General features: G+C 39.3%; 1 protein-coding gene across 1 annotated transcript in view; it reads right to left on the reverse strand.

Moving 5' to 3' along the window:
- The window catches only part of ZFP64 (ZFP64 zinc finger protein), an 18,674-nt gene extending 9,597 nt beyond the window's left edge, over positions 1 to 9,077 (reverse strand). The window contains exon 1 of the mRNA XM_009893494.1: positions 8,987 to 9,077. Within this exon, the coding sequence (XP_009891796.1) occupies positions 8,987 to 9,077 (91 nt within the window). The remainder of the gene's footprint in view (positions 1 to 8,986) is intronic.
- Between the last annotated feature and the right edge of the window lie 5,918 nt (positions 9,078 to 14,995).

The raw sequence follows: 14,995 nt of genomic DNA on the forward strand, positions 1-14,995 counted from the left end.
GGCGGGTGGCTGCTCGGGCCCGCCGCTGGGGCCCTGCCGTGGCCATGGTGGTGGGGCTGGGGCCTCAGGTGCTTCAGCCCTGCCTCCCCCACAGGCCTTCGGCTTATCTTAGAGCTTTACTTCGCCTAGTAGCGTTTGGGGGAGTTTGGCAACGAATTAGGGCAGACAGCGGGGCTGAATCTTGGGGTAGTGGAAGCAGTGAAAAGCTGAATCATGGGGTAGTAGAAGCAGTGAAAACCCAGCCTTACGCTTTGGCCTTTTGAGTCGTGTTACTGGTGTTTGTGCAAAATGCCTTTTATTGCTAGCATAACACCAATAAGTGCAGAGAACCAAACTGGTTGCATGGGCATAATTGCCAGAAGACCCCTCTGATCTTCCGGCTCTGTTTCCCAACCTCGCTTTTCAAGACCTCTCGTCTTATAGAACGTTTGTTTTCCACAAGCCCTCAACCTCTTTTTTTCAGTTATGCTTACTCCAAATCTCAAAGATCAGTGCCAAACAAGAATCTGATACCCGCTGAACTTACTGGAAAGCCTCTCTCTTGTTGGAGTGGGTTTCTGGATGTGCATTACTGGCAGGTGGTGTTCCTCATGCTTAGGGTTGGAGAAGGCTCTTTCCTATAAGATAACACCTTTTTTGAGGGGGGATGGACATTTTTTGTGCCAAGTGCATTTAGTGCTTTGCAGCAACAGACTAGCTCAGCTGTTTTTGAGTGCCAGCTCACTGAACGTTATGTTGCTTTGCCCTACATTAAAAATGCAGCTACTCAGGGAAGACCCACAGCATTATACATACACTGAGCAGAAAATGGAAAGTCAGAAAAGTCAGATGGCCTTTGCTTCAGGCAGATGCCTTTACTACTTGAATTTCACCGAGCTGCAAGACACAAAAAGCTTCATTTCCATGTGATCAGTAAGGACTCAGTGTTTTGCAGCTGAAGTCTCTGACAGACACGTTCCATCTATGTGTACTTTGCATCCACTTCAGGCTCCTGCTGCCTTCAGACTTGTGTTAGGGACCAGTATTTCTTCTGTGTTCTGTGTGCACAGAGTGTTCTTCTGTGTTGCTGTGAGTGCACAGCACTGGGGAGGAAAACACCTGGTGATAGAGGGGTAAAACGGCTGCAGGGGGAGCAGGATGGACTAACATGGATAGCTGAAGATCATACAATGTGGACGAACATGAATGGGAAAACAAACTATTAATTCTGTTTTCTTCTTGTGAGTCTGATTTTGTTGCTGAATGGTTTTATAACTGTGTGCATGTAGCTGTGTATTCATTAATAAATGCGGGATAGTTTGTGTATGCACTAAACATACCCAGAATTTCAGATGCCAGTTCATATTACACTTGAAGTTTTATATTCCTGGGAAAGTGGTGTCCGCTTGACATTTCCGTTGACCCATTTTGCCAAAACAATATAGCACAGACATGGGATTGTTAGGGGGCCAAGATAAGACACAAAAGGTGATAATCCTAGTTCCGGCCTTTGAAACCTGCTAACTGTTCGATAGCACATCATAGTGCTGGTTGCAAGGATCAAATTTGTCTCACTTTAAGACGTCAGGTATATTTTAATCCAATTTTAGATTAAAAATTTTATTTAAACATGTTAAAATACTAACAAAGAAGGAAACCAAATAAACTCCAGATGATGCGTTTTGAATGTGGAAAATTACTAGGAGTTTCAAAATTTATTCAAATCCCCCCCAATAAAAATTAAGGAATTTACTTTGATTCTGGAAATGTAGATGGTTTTATGTTAGCATGGTTACACAGCCAGTACCTATAAAGCATAGAGCAGAAATAGGAATACAGTTAGTGCTGATGAGTCTGTTTTAGGACCATATCCAAAAGAAATTAAATCTTAGAGTAATCAGCCTGAATGTATTTTTCCAGAGTATAGATAGAACTGTAGAACTGAAAGCTGAGTTCAGTTCATTTTGCTGTTTTTTCCAGAACAGTATGACCCATTTCCAAAGCTGACAAGAGTTTGCTTGTCTGTCTATCCACCAATTATAGTTGCAGTCACAGGTGTACTTTGGAGTATAACGTAACTTAATCTATTTTTCCTGTGGTTTAATGCATTTTCATTAGAATAGAAGCCTGCTTGACTTGATTAGAAAATAATAGAGACTGTGTTTTGTTGAAAGTGAATTTTCACTTATCGAAGGACCTGTAATGACAGCTGGGCAGGCTATGTGCCCTTGTTCTGATGGCCAAAATAAACACCGCAAGGAAAGAGCATTGCAGCCGCACTCACTGATGTGCTTGCTCTTTCAGACTAGGTGTCAGGGTAACAATTGATACAGGGATGGTCTGAGGTTGCACTACTGAGTCAGGTGTGAATGGTTTCGTGTCTGGCGTGTTACCAGCTCTTCTAGAAACATTTGCTACATTATTCAATTGGAGACTATTAATGAAATGTGTTAAATTAACTTACAGGGAGAAGATTCAGAGCTAACTGTACTGCTGCAACTGGCATCTGAAAGAGGAATTCCCTCCACCCCCTTCCATCATTCCTTCCAACTGTCTTGCAAAAAGCGCTTGGTCAGTAGCAAACCGAACTGCTTAGTTCCCTGTGCTGGCAAGGGCTGAAGGCAATTGGAAGGAAAGTGCTCAGTTTTGGACTGCTCTTCTGTTGTTCTTCCCATCTCTGCTATTTCCCAGCATGCTGCAAATATAGCTCGGCGAGGAACCCTCAGGCTTTTTTCATTGGGGGAAGAGGTGGTGTGGCCAAAGTAATACTTTTATAGGGACATATGAATTTTGAGAATGTCTGTGCTGGGAAGAGTTTTTCAGGTGCGGGCAGCTGTGCGTGGTTAAAGCCAGAGAGAGAAAGGCATCAGCACAAGACAAACCAGTCGCTTGCAATGCAGGTGCCTGTAGTTCAAGTCCTTGGCCTTTTATATCTTAAGGGAATATTAACTGTCAAATTAATCTCTCTGGGTTTTGTTTTGCTTTTGTTTTACATATCTGGTTAGAAGAAGAAAAAACAATCAATAGGCACTGACTTCAACATAATACAGTGCTCAAAACATTTTAAAAAACGGCTCATGTCTTTGGGATAACGGCCACCTTTAGATCCACTGCTATTTAGAAGCTTCCAAATACAATAATGTAAGGACCCGTCTTTAAAAACATTTGACTTAGAGTTATATCACCTCTTTGCATAAGAGCTTTGTAGTGAAATGTTCTCGGAAGCCCACAAGTGTGTGCGTAACGTGGCTTGCAGAGATACTGGTTATCAAGCGCACATTTACAGTGAAAGCTCTTTGAGGCTGGCACTGCTGGCTGCTTTGTGTTTCAACAGTACTTAGCCTGATAAAGGCTCGATTCTGACTTTGGCGTGAGCATTAAAAACATCATTATTATCTTATTAATAACTAATAACACTTACAGATCAGGACTTTATTGAACGATGCTCTGGACACATCCTCACTGGGTGAGGATTGATGTCTGAGAGTATAACACCGTACCGAGCACTTGAGTCATCGAGCAGAGCTCTGCTGAGATCACACTTGACACTATTTCCAGCCTTTAAGGCATAAATCAGTATGCATGTGTAATCTTCGTCACCCTTAACCTGACTGAAATGAAAATACTGCTGTGCTTCAGGCTCCCTACAAGTGCAGTGCAAGCAAACAAGGCCCAGAAAAGACAAATGTCAATCATGAGAGAGAAAGAAAAAAAATCAGAGGCATAAAAAAGTCAGGCCTCATCAGAGCCTCGGAGACAGGCGTTCCCGGGCACTGTGTTGGACAGCTGTGGCCTCAGTGCTTTCCCGGAGATGGACATTTATGTACGACAAGAAACACGTAGACTTTTACCTTCATACAGAGCTTCCATCCACCCCCCCGTCATCTGAGATCACACAGGGGCAATGTATCCTACCTTGCAAGCAGAGACAAAAAAAACCCAACGCAAACCTATTGAAGTACTGGGAAGAGAGTTACCAGTTGAGCTAGACAGGAGAACAAACACTGACATAGAAAGAGCCCTTTAAAATATTGTACCATTTATTGTTTTGTTTGCCTTTCACAATAGGCGGAGGACAGTAGGTTTAAAAGAGAAAAAAAAAAGATAGAAACCAGAGGTATAAATGTATAAATGAACAGAACATACCAATAAGATGTGAAAAAAACTCAACAGCATCTCATGAAAAGAATATAAACTTAGTTATAAGCTTGTGGTCACCGAAGAGGGAAAGCTTATCATTCTTGAAGGACCTGGTGCGAAAACATCACAAGTGAGATTGGAATGTGGCCTAGGGGACAGACAAAAGAGAAATGTAAATTGTAATTAACAATTTCAGATGTTGAAGATGGAGACAAATGAATGGTGGATATAGAGAAAAAACACAGCCAATTAAAATAACTTGAAGATTCAAACCCCAATTTTTAGCATTTCATAATTATATTGATGGATGATGACATACACAGCAACACAAATGCACTGAGCTCAAATTAATTATGTTAAAATAATAGGTAATCTGTCTCTGTGTTGATAACATATAATTATGATGATGTTCTTCAAATGTTTTAAAATAATGTCATTTCAATTCATAATGCAAGGTAGAGATTTTGCTGTTTAATGTATTTGCTATTTATACAATATTTTCAACGTCATTGCTTTTCTCTACAATAAATAAAGTCTAAATAATCAGTTAGTACCTTAAGATATTTCTTACTGCTTTATGAACTGTAAAATAACTCAACACAAAAATATTATTCACTGAAATAGCACATTGACAACTGTGATTAAACCTTAAATGTATACAGTAACAAAACAAATGTATTTTTATGTTGAGATGTCTAGTTATTCATTGTGAGAAAGCCGACCTAAATCCACATGGGAAATTTTCAGGGTTTTATGGGGTTAACTATGCAACTACGCTTCATTGTCTTTCGCACCATGGAAAATACACGGTTATGATTAGAAAAGTTAGCTATATTGTTTCAAGATTGAATTCCGTTTCTCAGGGAATTTCTGATTATCTGCAGTTGCTTCTCAGCATAAATTGTCCTGTGCGGGGTCCCTGGCAGCCGTGGTTGGCGCAGTCGCCGTGCCCAGTTCCCGTGTACGCGGATGGAGGTGCGGCCGCGCGCGAGAACAAGTGACCAGTGGCATCAGCAGCCGCGTACCCGAGCGCTCCGGTTCTGGCACTGCCGCAGCTGGAGCACAGGCAGGCTGCAGCGCTGTGGGGGTTTCTGTATGAAAAGGCTGTTCTGATACCGGGCTCTGATTATCCTCAAGAAAATGTTTTATGCCCCTCCCCACCCCCCGAGAGTTCTATGGACTTAAGATTTTTGCTGACTCCCTAAACTATTCCGAGATTGTTGGATTTTTTTGAAGCTTTGTATTTTTTTTTTTATTACCTGCAATTCACATTTTTCTTTGCAAACTGTTTCTCTGCCATACCTTCCCATCCTTCCTACACCTCTCATCTCTTTGCATTTCCATTTCGATTCTTTTTTTCCTAAATGCAAATTTGCTGCTATCATAATCTGAACAAACTTTTAAAACAAACTTACATTATTATGATGATGAATATGTCACACCCGAAAATAAACTAGTTAATTTGTGTTTCATTAATCTAGTTTGTAGTTAATATTTCAACATATTTTGTATAAATATAAAAGTACGGTAAAACTCCACTGGGATAAACATGATAACAAATAAATGCTGGATCTAAGATTGTACAGCTCTGGTCTAATATTTAGTCATTTTTATTATTATATTTGGGTTAAAGATGAAAAGCAACACCAGCAGAGGGACTCCCTTGATACTCAGTGGAGTTTTGCCTGCTCCCTAGCAGGGCATAGAGGTAATTTTATTCTAGAAGCTTTTGAATGCTTTACAAGTAATAGAAACCAAGTGGGAAAAGCATATTCCATATTTTAGTTCTGACATTCTCATAGAAAAGAATATATAAAAAAAATTAAAGATTCAAAATACTTGCCTGTGATTCAGTACCTAAAGACTTTCTGGTGTTTTTCAGAATTCTCTTGAGACCTATAAATGCTTCTGAGCTAGAAGTACCCATTGTAGCTATAGTCACTTATGCCACTTTATCAAACTAACGAGCCATTGAGTGATGCTATTCCCAGGTTCAGCTCTACCAGGGAGGGAAAGTAGAAAACAAACCTGAAATTTAGACAGAATGGAATTCCTAAGAGCCAGGACAACTAGAATTTATTAATTCATACACTCCAAAGCTTACAAAAAATAATCTTCTTCCTTCAGTTTTTCCCTATAAATCTTACAATCTTTCATGGAATCTGTGCTTATAGAAAAGACTGCAGAATTTCAGTACAAGCAATGCCTATCCTTTAGCCACAAGAACGCCTTTACGGAATTTCTTCTTGACACAACCATGGTTTATGCAAAGCTCCATGAAAGGAATTTTTTTTGTCCAATGATGCTAAGAAGGACTTCTGCTTATATCTTGGCTATTAGAGATTAAGCTTCTCCAACTTTTAATTTAAAAGATTTCTTCAGCTACATTAGCTGATGGCAGATAAAAGAAAGAAAATTCCTTTTGTATTGTGTAATTATACATCATTTATTAAATATCATGTCCTGGGTATTGGAGCTGTAGAGCTCCTGACAACTGCAAGTCTTTCTTACAAGAAAAGTCCTATTCTGAGTTTAGTGGGGTTATTCAAAGTGAGCAACAGTTGAGTTTCTTTTTATGCTATTGTAGATGACATTTGATATTGTTAGAATGGTAAACAAAGTCTTTGAGACACTTCCATTGTGTGCAAATGTTAACTCCGCCATGAGACAGAAAAAAAGTATGACTCCAAATCTATTTTTGTCAGAAATAGTGTGCAAAGAACTCTGCATTTGAACTGTATAAACATACTGCTATTTTACGAAGCATTGAAGGGTATTCCAACTAGAAAATTCTACTAATCTCTAATTATCAAAGTATTTAGCTTGGTCAGTCCTAATGTAAAATAATAATAATAAGTATTTTGTTTTTGCACCACAGCTTAACACTACTATTCTTGAACTCACTACTGCCCACTGCACAAAAAAATAATAAATTATAATCCTTCTGGAAGAAGGCTTTAGCTGCATGTTTGTGTCACAAGATGTTGGTACTTTATTTTTTCAGTCACTGAAAGGATCATGGAAAGGGTAACAAACATGAGGGGGTAACATCTTAAGTTCATTTAGAATAACATCTGCATGCAGAAATCACAGCTAGGGAAATACTATCTGAACTTCAACTGCTACTCATTTTCATTTTACAATTAAATCTTTGTCATGGCAATATTCCCCATGGTCATGTGTGTTTGCTTTCCAGGAATCCTGGAACAAATTCATTCATCTATTATCAGGCTTCACGAGTTTCAGAGAATGTGGCAGCATATTCATTGAAAGCAAATTTTAAATTTGCATTGGGAACTTCAATTTAAGAATTAAATTATTAAGTCAAGAAACAGAAACATAAGAGCATCTTCCTGAAGAAGGCAGAATATCAAATACGTAAAATACATTTGCTCATAAATAACTACAGAATAAAATGTAGCTCCACAAACTATTTTCTGAAAATATATAATGGGGAAAAATTATCTCTTTATGATGAGCTTGGAAATAGACAAAAAAGAAATATCTATTGGAGAAAAAAAAAAAAATTCACTCAGATCTGTTGAGTGACCTACCTGCAAGGTCTTAGAGTAATGATAAAACTGTGATGAAAATGAACCTTTCATAACTAGCATCTACTTTTGGAGCAAATTTGGTCTCTGTTTCTGATAATTTTTCATGATTTAATATAAAAATACAGAAAAATAAAAGTAGAGTAATATATTCTATGTTTTTCTTGGAAAACAGAATGGGAAACATTATCTACAGCATCTTACCTTCTCTCCCATTCTCCTGTAGGACCAGCATAGCTCTTATGACTTGCTGCAAAAATCTGTATTTTTGAAAAAGCGTTTTGCATGGGTGTTCGTGTCCAGAAGAGGGTGCTATTTGGTTGTATTTGTAATTTTTTTTCTGTTTATATGGAACGCCTGATACAATTGAGTATACTTTGAAATCTCCTTCCACACATTATTTTATTTTAGGCTCATTAGTGTGAAATTCCATTTTAAATAGCATAGCCTAGCTCTGAAAACTTCAATGCCAGCATAAATTCTTGCTCAGCTATATTAAGCAGAACACCTAACAAGTTTAAATTCCAAAGGTCCTTTGTGTCTCTTGACTAGTTGCTACCTATATCTTATGATATAAAGATAACTTCAGGTAATATAGTTGCTGTTCCCTGGGGTTTTCATAACATTCTCGTGAAAATGAGATGCACATCTTGCAAGGATATCTCTGTAAATGCTCACAAAGAAAAAAAAAATCTGTGGAAAAGAAGCAAAGAAATAAAAGCACATTGCACATCAGACTTTGCAGTTTTTCAAGTTAAAATGACCTGGCTGTCATTATCTAATTAACAGTCTCCCCCTCCTTGGAGATGAATATGTTTACCTGCGTTTTGCATGCAAGGGGAGACCGAAGCAAAGGGGACTTAGCGCAGGAGCGAGGTGGAGACGTGTCCTCCTTCAGCCCCACTGCCCAGAGAAGATGTTGCTGTTTTCAGGTCCTCATCACCGCTCCCCACGAGGGGCATTTCCACCTTGCCGCAGGGCAGTCCTCCTAACGCTCCCTGCTCTGTTTCAGTTAACTCATTCGTGTAAATCATCTTTGCTGACTGGGCTGGTTTTGGGTGGAAGGGGGCTGTGGTGAGGCCGGGCCGGCTGCTCCATGGCAGCCTTTCCTCTCATCCTGCTTTCGAAGTGCGTTCCTGCTTACACCCTCACAGCCGCGGCTCAGATTTATAGAACAGGGACTATCAGACACATCAGCTTATGATATCCTGTAGTAATTACTTAATAATGGGTTCTCAGGGAGATTAGGGCCCACCCCAGGTTTGTGGTACCCACTTCCAGCCCCATTTTAACTGCTGGGGAAGCAGATAACTTACCTCCTTCAGGACCACAGCTGCTCATCCAGCTCATTCTCTCCACGCTCAAATGGGCGTTCAGTTCCAGGCGAGGTTTGTCCTGGGTCAGCATGAGGCGTACGTCCTTGTGTCAGCCTCTCTGCCCAGGCTTGGCTTTTACCCCAAGTTGTTCTTGTGACTGCTGCAGAGAGTTGGAGAACTACCCTGAGGGCTTCAGCATACCAGGCTGAGCATCCTAAAAGAGCGGTGGCAACCGAGTCAGAGCATCAGGTGAAATCGTAAGGCAGGGGTGAGCAGCGGCACATGGGGCAGCCCTGAGGCTTAGGGACAGAGGGGGAGTTACCGTCTATTTATGATGTTTAACATTCTGTATTACCAAATCCTTCAGTCACACTGAAATTCGAAAAGAACTTCATACCTACAACTGTTTGTTACCTAAAGCCCCTTCATCTTAAACAGTTTCAAAGTTTGACCATGGTTAGTAACAGTAAAAAGCTAGTATCCACCCTATAAAAAGTATTGTTTTCTTTGGAAAGCCCAGGGAGCAAGCTTAAATTTATAACTGTTACTGAATTAAATTCAGCAAATTCTGGGGGCAGCTTATTTAATGGTATCTAGCAGTGATTTATAAGCCACTCACACATACATCCATGCATTAAATAGTTGGTTGCCTTTTACTTTTTGAGGAAAAAAAAAAAAACTTGCAAATTTTTCTAGCTGACAGTCTTTGAAAATCTGCAAAAGTTTATGTGGAACATTTCAGGGAGAAGCGATCAACATTTTCTAGAATTTACGGGGCGAAACCAGCTTCGTGTGGGGTTCACATTAGTACTGTCTCCTATTTATGTTCAACAAAACCTGAACTTGTACATGTTGTGGAGTCTTTGCTTCTCAGTTTATGCTGCAGCTGTTCCGTGCAGTGGGTAAAACAAAAGGTTTTAATTAAAACTGACATTGCTGCACCTTGTGCTGGTAGTGACAGTCCTGTTGAAAAGTAGCAGGAGAAGTGTGGAAGCCCACTGTAAGAATCTGCCCTCCTGTTTGCAGCCCAGCATCAATGTGCTTCTCAATCTGGCAAGTGAAAACATCTCTTGAAATTTGTTTTTGATGGAAAATGACTTTTCTGACAAAAATCACTACAAAGCATGTTAACAAATATTTTTCATTGCTAATATTGGCCAAAGACTGAAGGAAAAAAAGCTCATTCAGTGCTTTCGAAACTATCAGCAAACAAGGATGTTCTCCATCAGTTCCCAGCGAAATGTTTCCCACATTTCAAGGAAAAAAAACACGTTCACAGATTTAACTTTTCTGATTAAAAATCAATTTTTCCCAGAAAGCCATTCTGATTAGTTTTAATGAGAGGTAAGCAATCATAAATGACATCCTCTCTCTACAAATTATGCATTTGGGTTCGGAGCTGCCCTGCAGCCTCCATTTAGCACCAGAAGGACCCGGTTCATAGGCTTGTTTTGTGCCACGTTGACATTTCAAGGATTCACAGGAGCCGGTTTACTGCAGGGCAATGCCCATTAACCCTGCCTAGCAGGGCACGGGAATTCTCAATTACATGATGCCGTGCGCCCTCTCCCCATCCGCTTTCCATTTAAAGCTTCAATTTTCTGTTATAAAGGAATTAAAATATTTACAGGAAACGGTTGCACGGTGTGACTGCACAGTGTCACCGCGGTGATTTTGTATCCTGTTACTGCGTCCGCAGCATTTGAGGCTTTGCTGTGCAAAAGGGAATCTGGTGAGGGACTCGGCAATCTTTAGCTGTAGTTCTGCCCCATATGGACTTCATTAGCCTATATTTTCCTAATGCATGTCAGAGATGAAGCTTAAATGATCCAAAATTGTGGGGAAGAAGGCATGGCTTAAAACTACATTTTCTCCCCAACTCATTTTGTGCACTCGGCCAATAAAAAAATAATTATTCCCGATTGCATTATTTCTAATTGTAAATATAATTATGAATGCATAATCTAAACGACTGAGGCATGCATTTAATTCTGAAACCTGAAGTCATATTTCTACCAACATATTACAGTGAAAAGTCAAATAGCAAAGGGTTTCCTATTGTTAAGAAATTTCAAAACTCCTGTATGTTCCGTTGTTCTGATAACCATCATTTTTGTTTACTGCTGCTCAAAAGTGTACTCAAAAAGCGACCAAATTCAGAGAAGAAAAACATATCAACAGTGATTTCATAAACATAAATTATTTGAAAATATTCTGGGGAAGTTGGTAGTGACTGACTAGTGTCCTGTATTTGTCAACTAGAGGGGGGATACTGGACACAACGGCGAGTGGACAAGGTCGAGCTGAAGACAGGACACCAGCCTGTGGCCACAGCCAGTAGCAACATTTGTACATTTTTATATGTTCTTATGCTCTTCATTGTACAGGCAGGAACAGAAAGACACTCCTAGCCCGGAGGAGTCTACAGCCCCTGTAAGATCAAAATCCAGTGAACTGGCAGAGAAGAAAATGAATGAGATGACTAAAGAGAGATTTCACATTTGCTTTCACAATTCTGGGTGTTTGGTTTTTTTTTTCTTAAAAAAAAAAAAAGAACATTCAACTGCCAAAAGTTTGCTCCAAAACCACTGTTCTCTCCCTGACACCAAATCCCACCAGTTTGGAAAGTGTTGTAATCTGGAAGGCACGTCAGGGAGCATGGAAATTCCACAGACACTTGATCAATCCTTAACCTAAAGACATTGTTTAGTCTGCAGCTGCCACACCATGCTGCCGTGTGAGTGATATACCCGAACGATGTACATGATTCCTGCATATTGTTCGGAGATCCCTCTGAATCTCTGCGATAAATAGCACAGAGCGATTCTTCATGTTAGATGAGAAGCCAAACAAAGCAGCTACTCTTCGCAGATCAAGCGCGTAACTGATGAAGAGAGAAAAAAAATACCAGGGCTGACCATCGGCTATTATCACTTCTTTACATGTTATTTATGTTCCAGGAGCATTTGGTGGCATCAGGCAGGATCCGTGGCTTCACCGTACAAGGTGCTGAACAAATACAAGAGACAGTCTGTCTCCTCAAAACCTTGCAAAATAACTGTAAGATGGCAAACAACTAAGACCATATGGACGTGTAAAGCAATAGTAGGAAGCAGGAATCAGCACAGCAGTTCAGCATGACATGAGTTTTGATCTGCTTATGAGTTGAATGGATTCAGGCTACAGTTGATAAGCTTATCTTGAAGTAAGACAGAAGTTCGGCTGCTGAAATTCCTACCGTTTCACTGTCATTATACAGCTGAAAGTCAAGAACTGTCAAATTACATGAATAATATCTATCCATATTTAATACAGCGAACTGTTGACAATTGCCTCTCATCCTTCCCTTCAGTGCATGAGCCCCACGAAGCGGTTAGGAATGATCAGACTGAATATAGGTAAATCTGTGGCCACATAACCACACTCCAGATAAGAAACTCACTGTGTCTAAAATGGAGAAAAAGAAGAGGAGATAGGAGCAAACACAATAAACAAGAGAGAGAATTCTTCCTGGACCACAGCAAGGAAAAATGTTGGAGATTGTGCTGACACTACTGACGTTACAAATACTACGAGGCTAAGGATAATGCAGACTAGACTTTTTTCCCCCTCCCCGTTCAGAAACAATCACATTATATCTTCTTATAAGATATGAGAAAGATTGTTATCTCGCATAATGAAAACCAAATGACAGGCAGATAAACTTAGCAGCTGTTTATAAAGTCTTGTACAGAATTCTCCATGGTATACAGATAAGGAAATCACATAATTGAAATGGCTACAAACAGCATTAAAAAGGCATATAAGAAGAAAATAAGGAGATCAAATGCAGAAGGCAGACAAATTTTAGATTACTGATGGAGGCGTTCTAGTTAGGCAGGTTGGTTTCTCATGGGAGTTGAGCACCTCTGACTCCTCTAGGCTCATGTTGTCTGAACTCACGGCCCCATTGCCCTCCTTCAGTGACCCCCATCGTCCTCACCCATCTCAGAGGACATGGGGGTGACTGTGCGGCTCCTGGAACAACCCCCAGATTTGCTTTTTCTGTTAAACTCTTTAATGTCTTCAAGGATATCTTTGCTTGAGCATCTTCAGCAAGAGTAAATGGAAGGCACTAGCTGCTGCTTACTGTTCTCTTCAGAAAGTTGAAAAAATCAAGTCTTTTCCTATCTTAAGTAAGCGGCAATGTATTTTCTTAACTTTCTCAAATACAGAAATACCAGGGAAACAGTAGGTAGAACAACAGCACAAGAGTTTCTGCTTTGAAGCAGGTTTAAACTGAAAACACATTGTTAATGTGAGATTTGCTAGAGCTTCCAGACCTCACAGTCGAATAAAAACCTAAGTCAGAGGACCTGTGGTTGTGAGCAAGATCTCAAAGGAGCTAGAATTCAAGTCAAAGTGGAGGTCCTTAACACTGCAGTAATCTCTACTTAGAGGAGAAAAAAAGAATTCAGCTGGACAAATGAGCTAAAATCAGGAGAATCTTGAACAAACATCTCAAGCATTAATCATTTATATAGAAAGAAGAAGAAAATCATCAAAATAATTGAGCAATTGCAGACAAATGCCAGAATGCCTTGTATTGCCAAAACTTCATCGTTGGAAATGTATACGTCTGATTTCCAGGTTTATTAATGAAACAAAAAGGCATCTACAATAGATAAATAATACATCATATGGAATTCACACAGTCTATTTATAATAGAGATCAGTGACACCTATCAACTCATATTAAATCACATCATGCATATTTTGCCTAGTCTGCACTTTGTCAATCTCTGCTCCCTATTTCATTGCCGTAGTAGCTACATTTAACAAAAAAGTAACGCACAGACCAGTTGAAAGAAGTAATTTAAAAAATCCCTGAAAGAACATTTAAAAGAACAGGGAAGATCAGCCATATTTATACACTTTAATGGTCATAGTGCTGCATCACGCTTCACTTTTTACAGACATTTAATGAATGAGTTCTGATGCTACAGCTGTACAGCAGGTATTTAGCTTACAGATCAGCAAATCAGAATTAAGGTCATACAACGAATCAAGGTCACAGAGTGAGTCAGTGGCAGGTTTGGGACTAGAATTGGGGTATCCAACCTTCTGAGCTGTAAGACTGAATTATCTTCCATCCCTGAGCTGTGTCCTGGTGAAAAAACATGGGATGAAGTGGGTTCTTTTGAAAAATAAGTTTATTTTCGAGTTTTTACAAACATCACCATTAAAACATAACTTGGGTTTAGAAACACCCTTCAAAACCAGCATAAATAAGTTATTTTGCAGAAGAATTATTTACCATAAGAAGAGATAGAAATTTATAAATCAGTTCAGAGATCTGTAAATGGGGTCTAAGGAAGCTGAAAAACCTGGATTCTGCATGCAGCTTTTAAAATGTAATTAGTGATCTAACATAAATAGACGTCACTGGCTGTAGTAATGTCTGTGGCAAATAAATAACAGTCGAACACAATAAAACTCCCTGTAATGTACTCCGTTGTAATATTGATGGCAGCATATGGCAAACATCTGACAGCTGTTAAACAGATGTGGCAATTAGCAAACCTTATGGTCATGCTGTTAAGATTATTATGCAACACGTTCTCCAGTAAAATTAGATGACTTCCTACTTTTCTGTAGCTTTACACATGTGGAGTGCTAGTCTAATGTCCCATTTAGGCTATATTGTTAGCTAATGTCTCCTAACCCATATTTTTTTAGTTGATGCCTCATAGAAGATTTAGAGAAATCCAGAATTTAAACAAGAACAATATCAATTCAGCTGTGTAGCAGATACTTCAATTATAATAGCTAATGGACAAATTGAGAGATAAAAAGACTTTTCTATCATGTTGAAATTCAATGAACAGTTTTCAATTAGGCTCTGAGTATAAAAGGGAAAAAAGAAAGATACTTTTCCTTGATGTTAACATTGCGGGAAAAGATGAGAGTAACTTCGCTTTTTCATTATACAGAAGAGGTGCATATAATGATGCATATTTAAATTATAAA

Source organism: Charadrius vociferus, unplaced genomic scaffold (genome assembly GCF_000708025.1).
Source record: "Charadrius vociferus isolate BGI_N301 unplaced genomic scaffold, ASM70802v2 scaffold259, whole genome shotgun sequence".
In the NCBI taxonomy this organism is placed as follows: Eukaryota; Metazoa; Chordata; class Aves; order Charadriiformes; family Charadriidae; genus Charadrius; species Charadrius vociferus.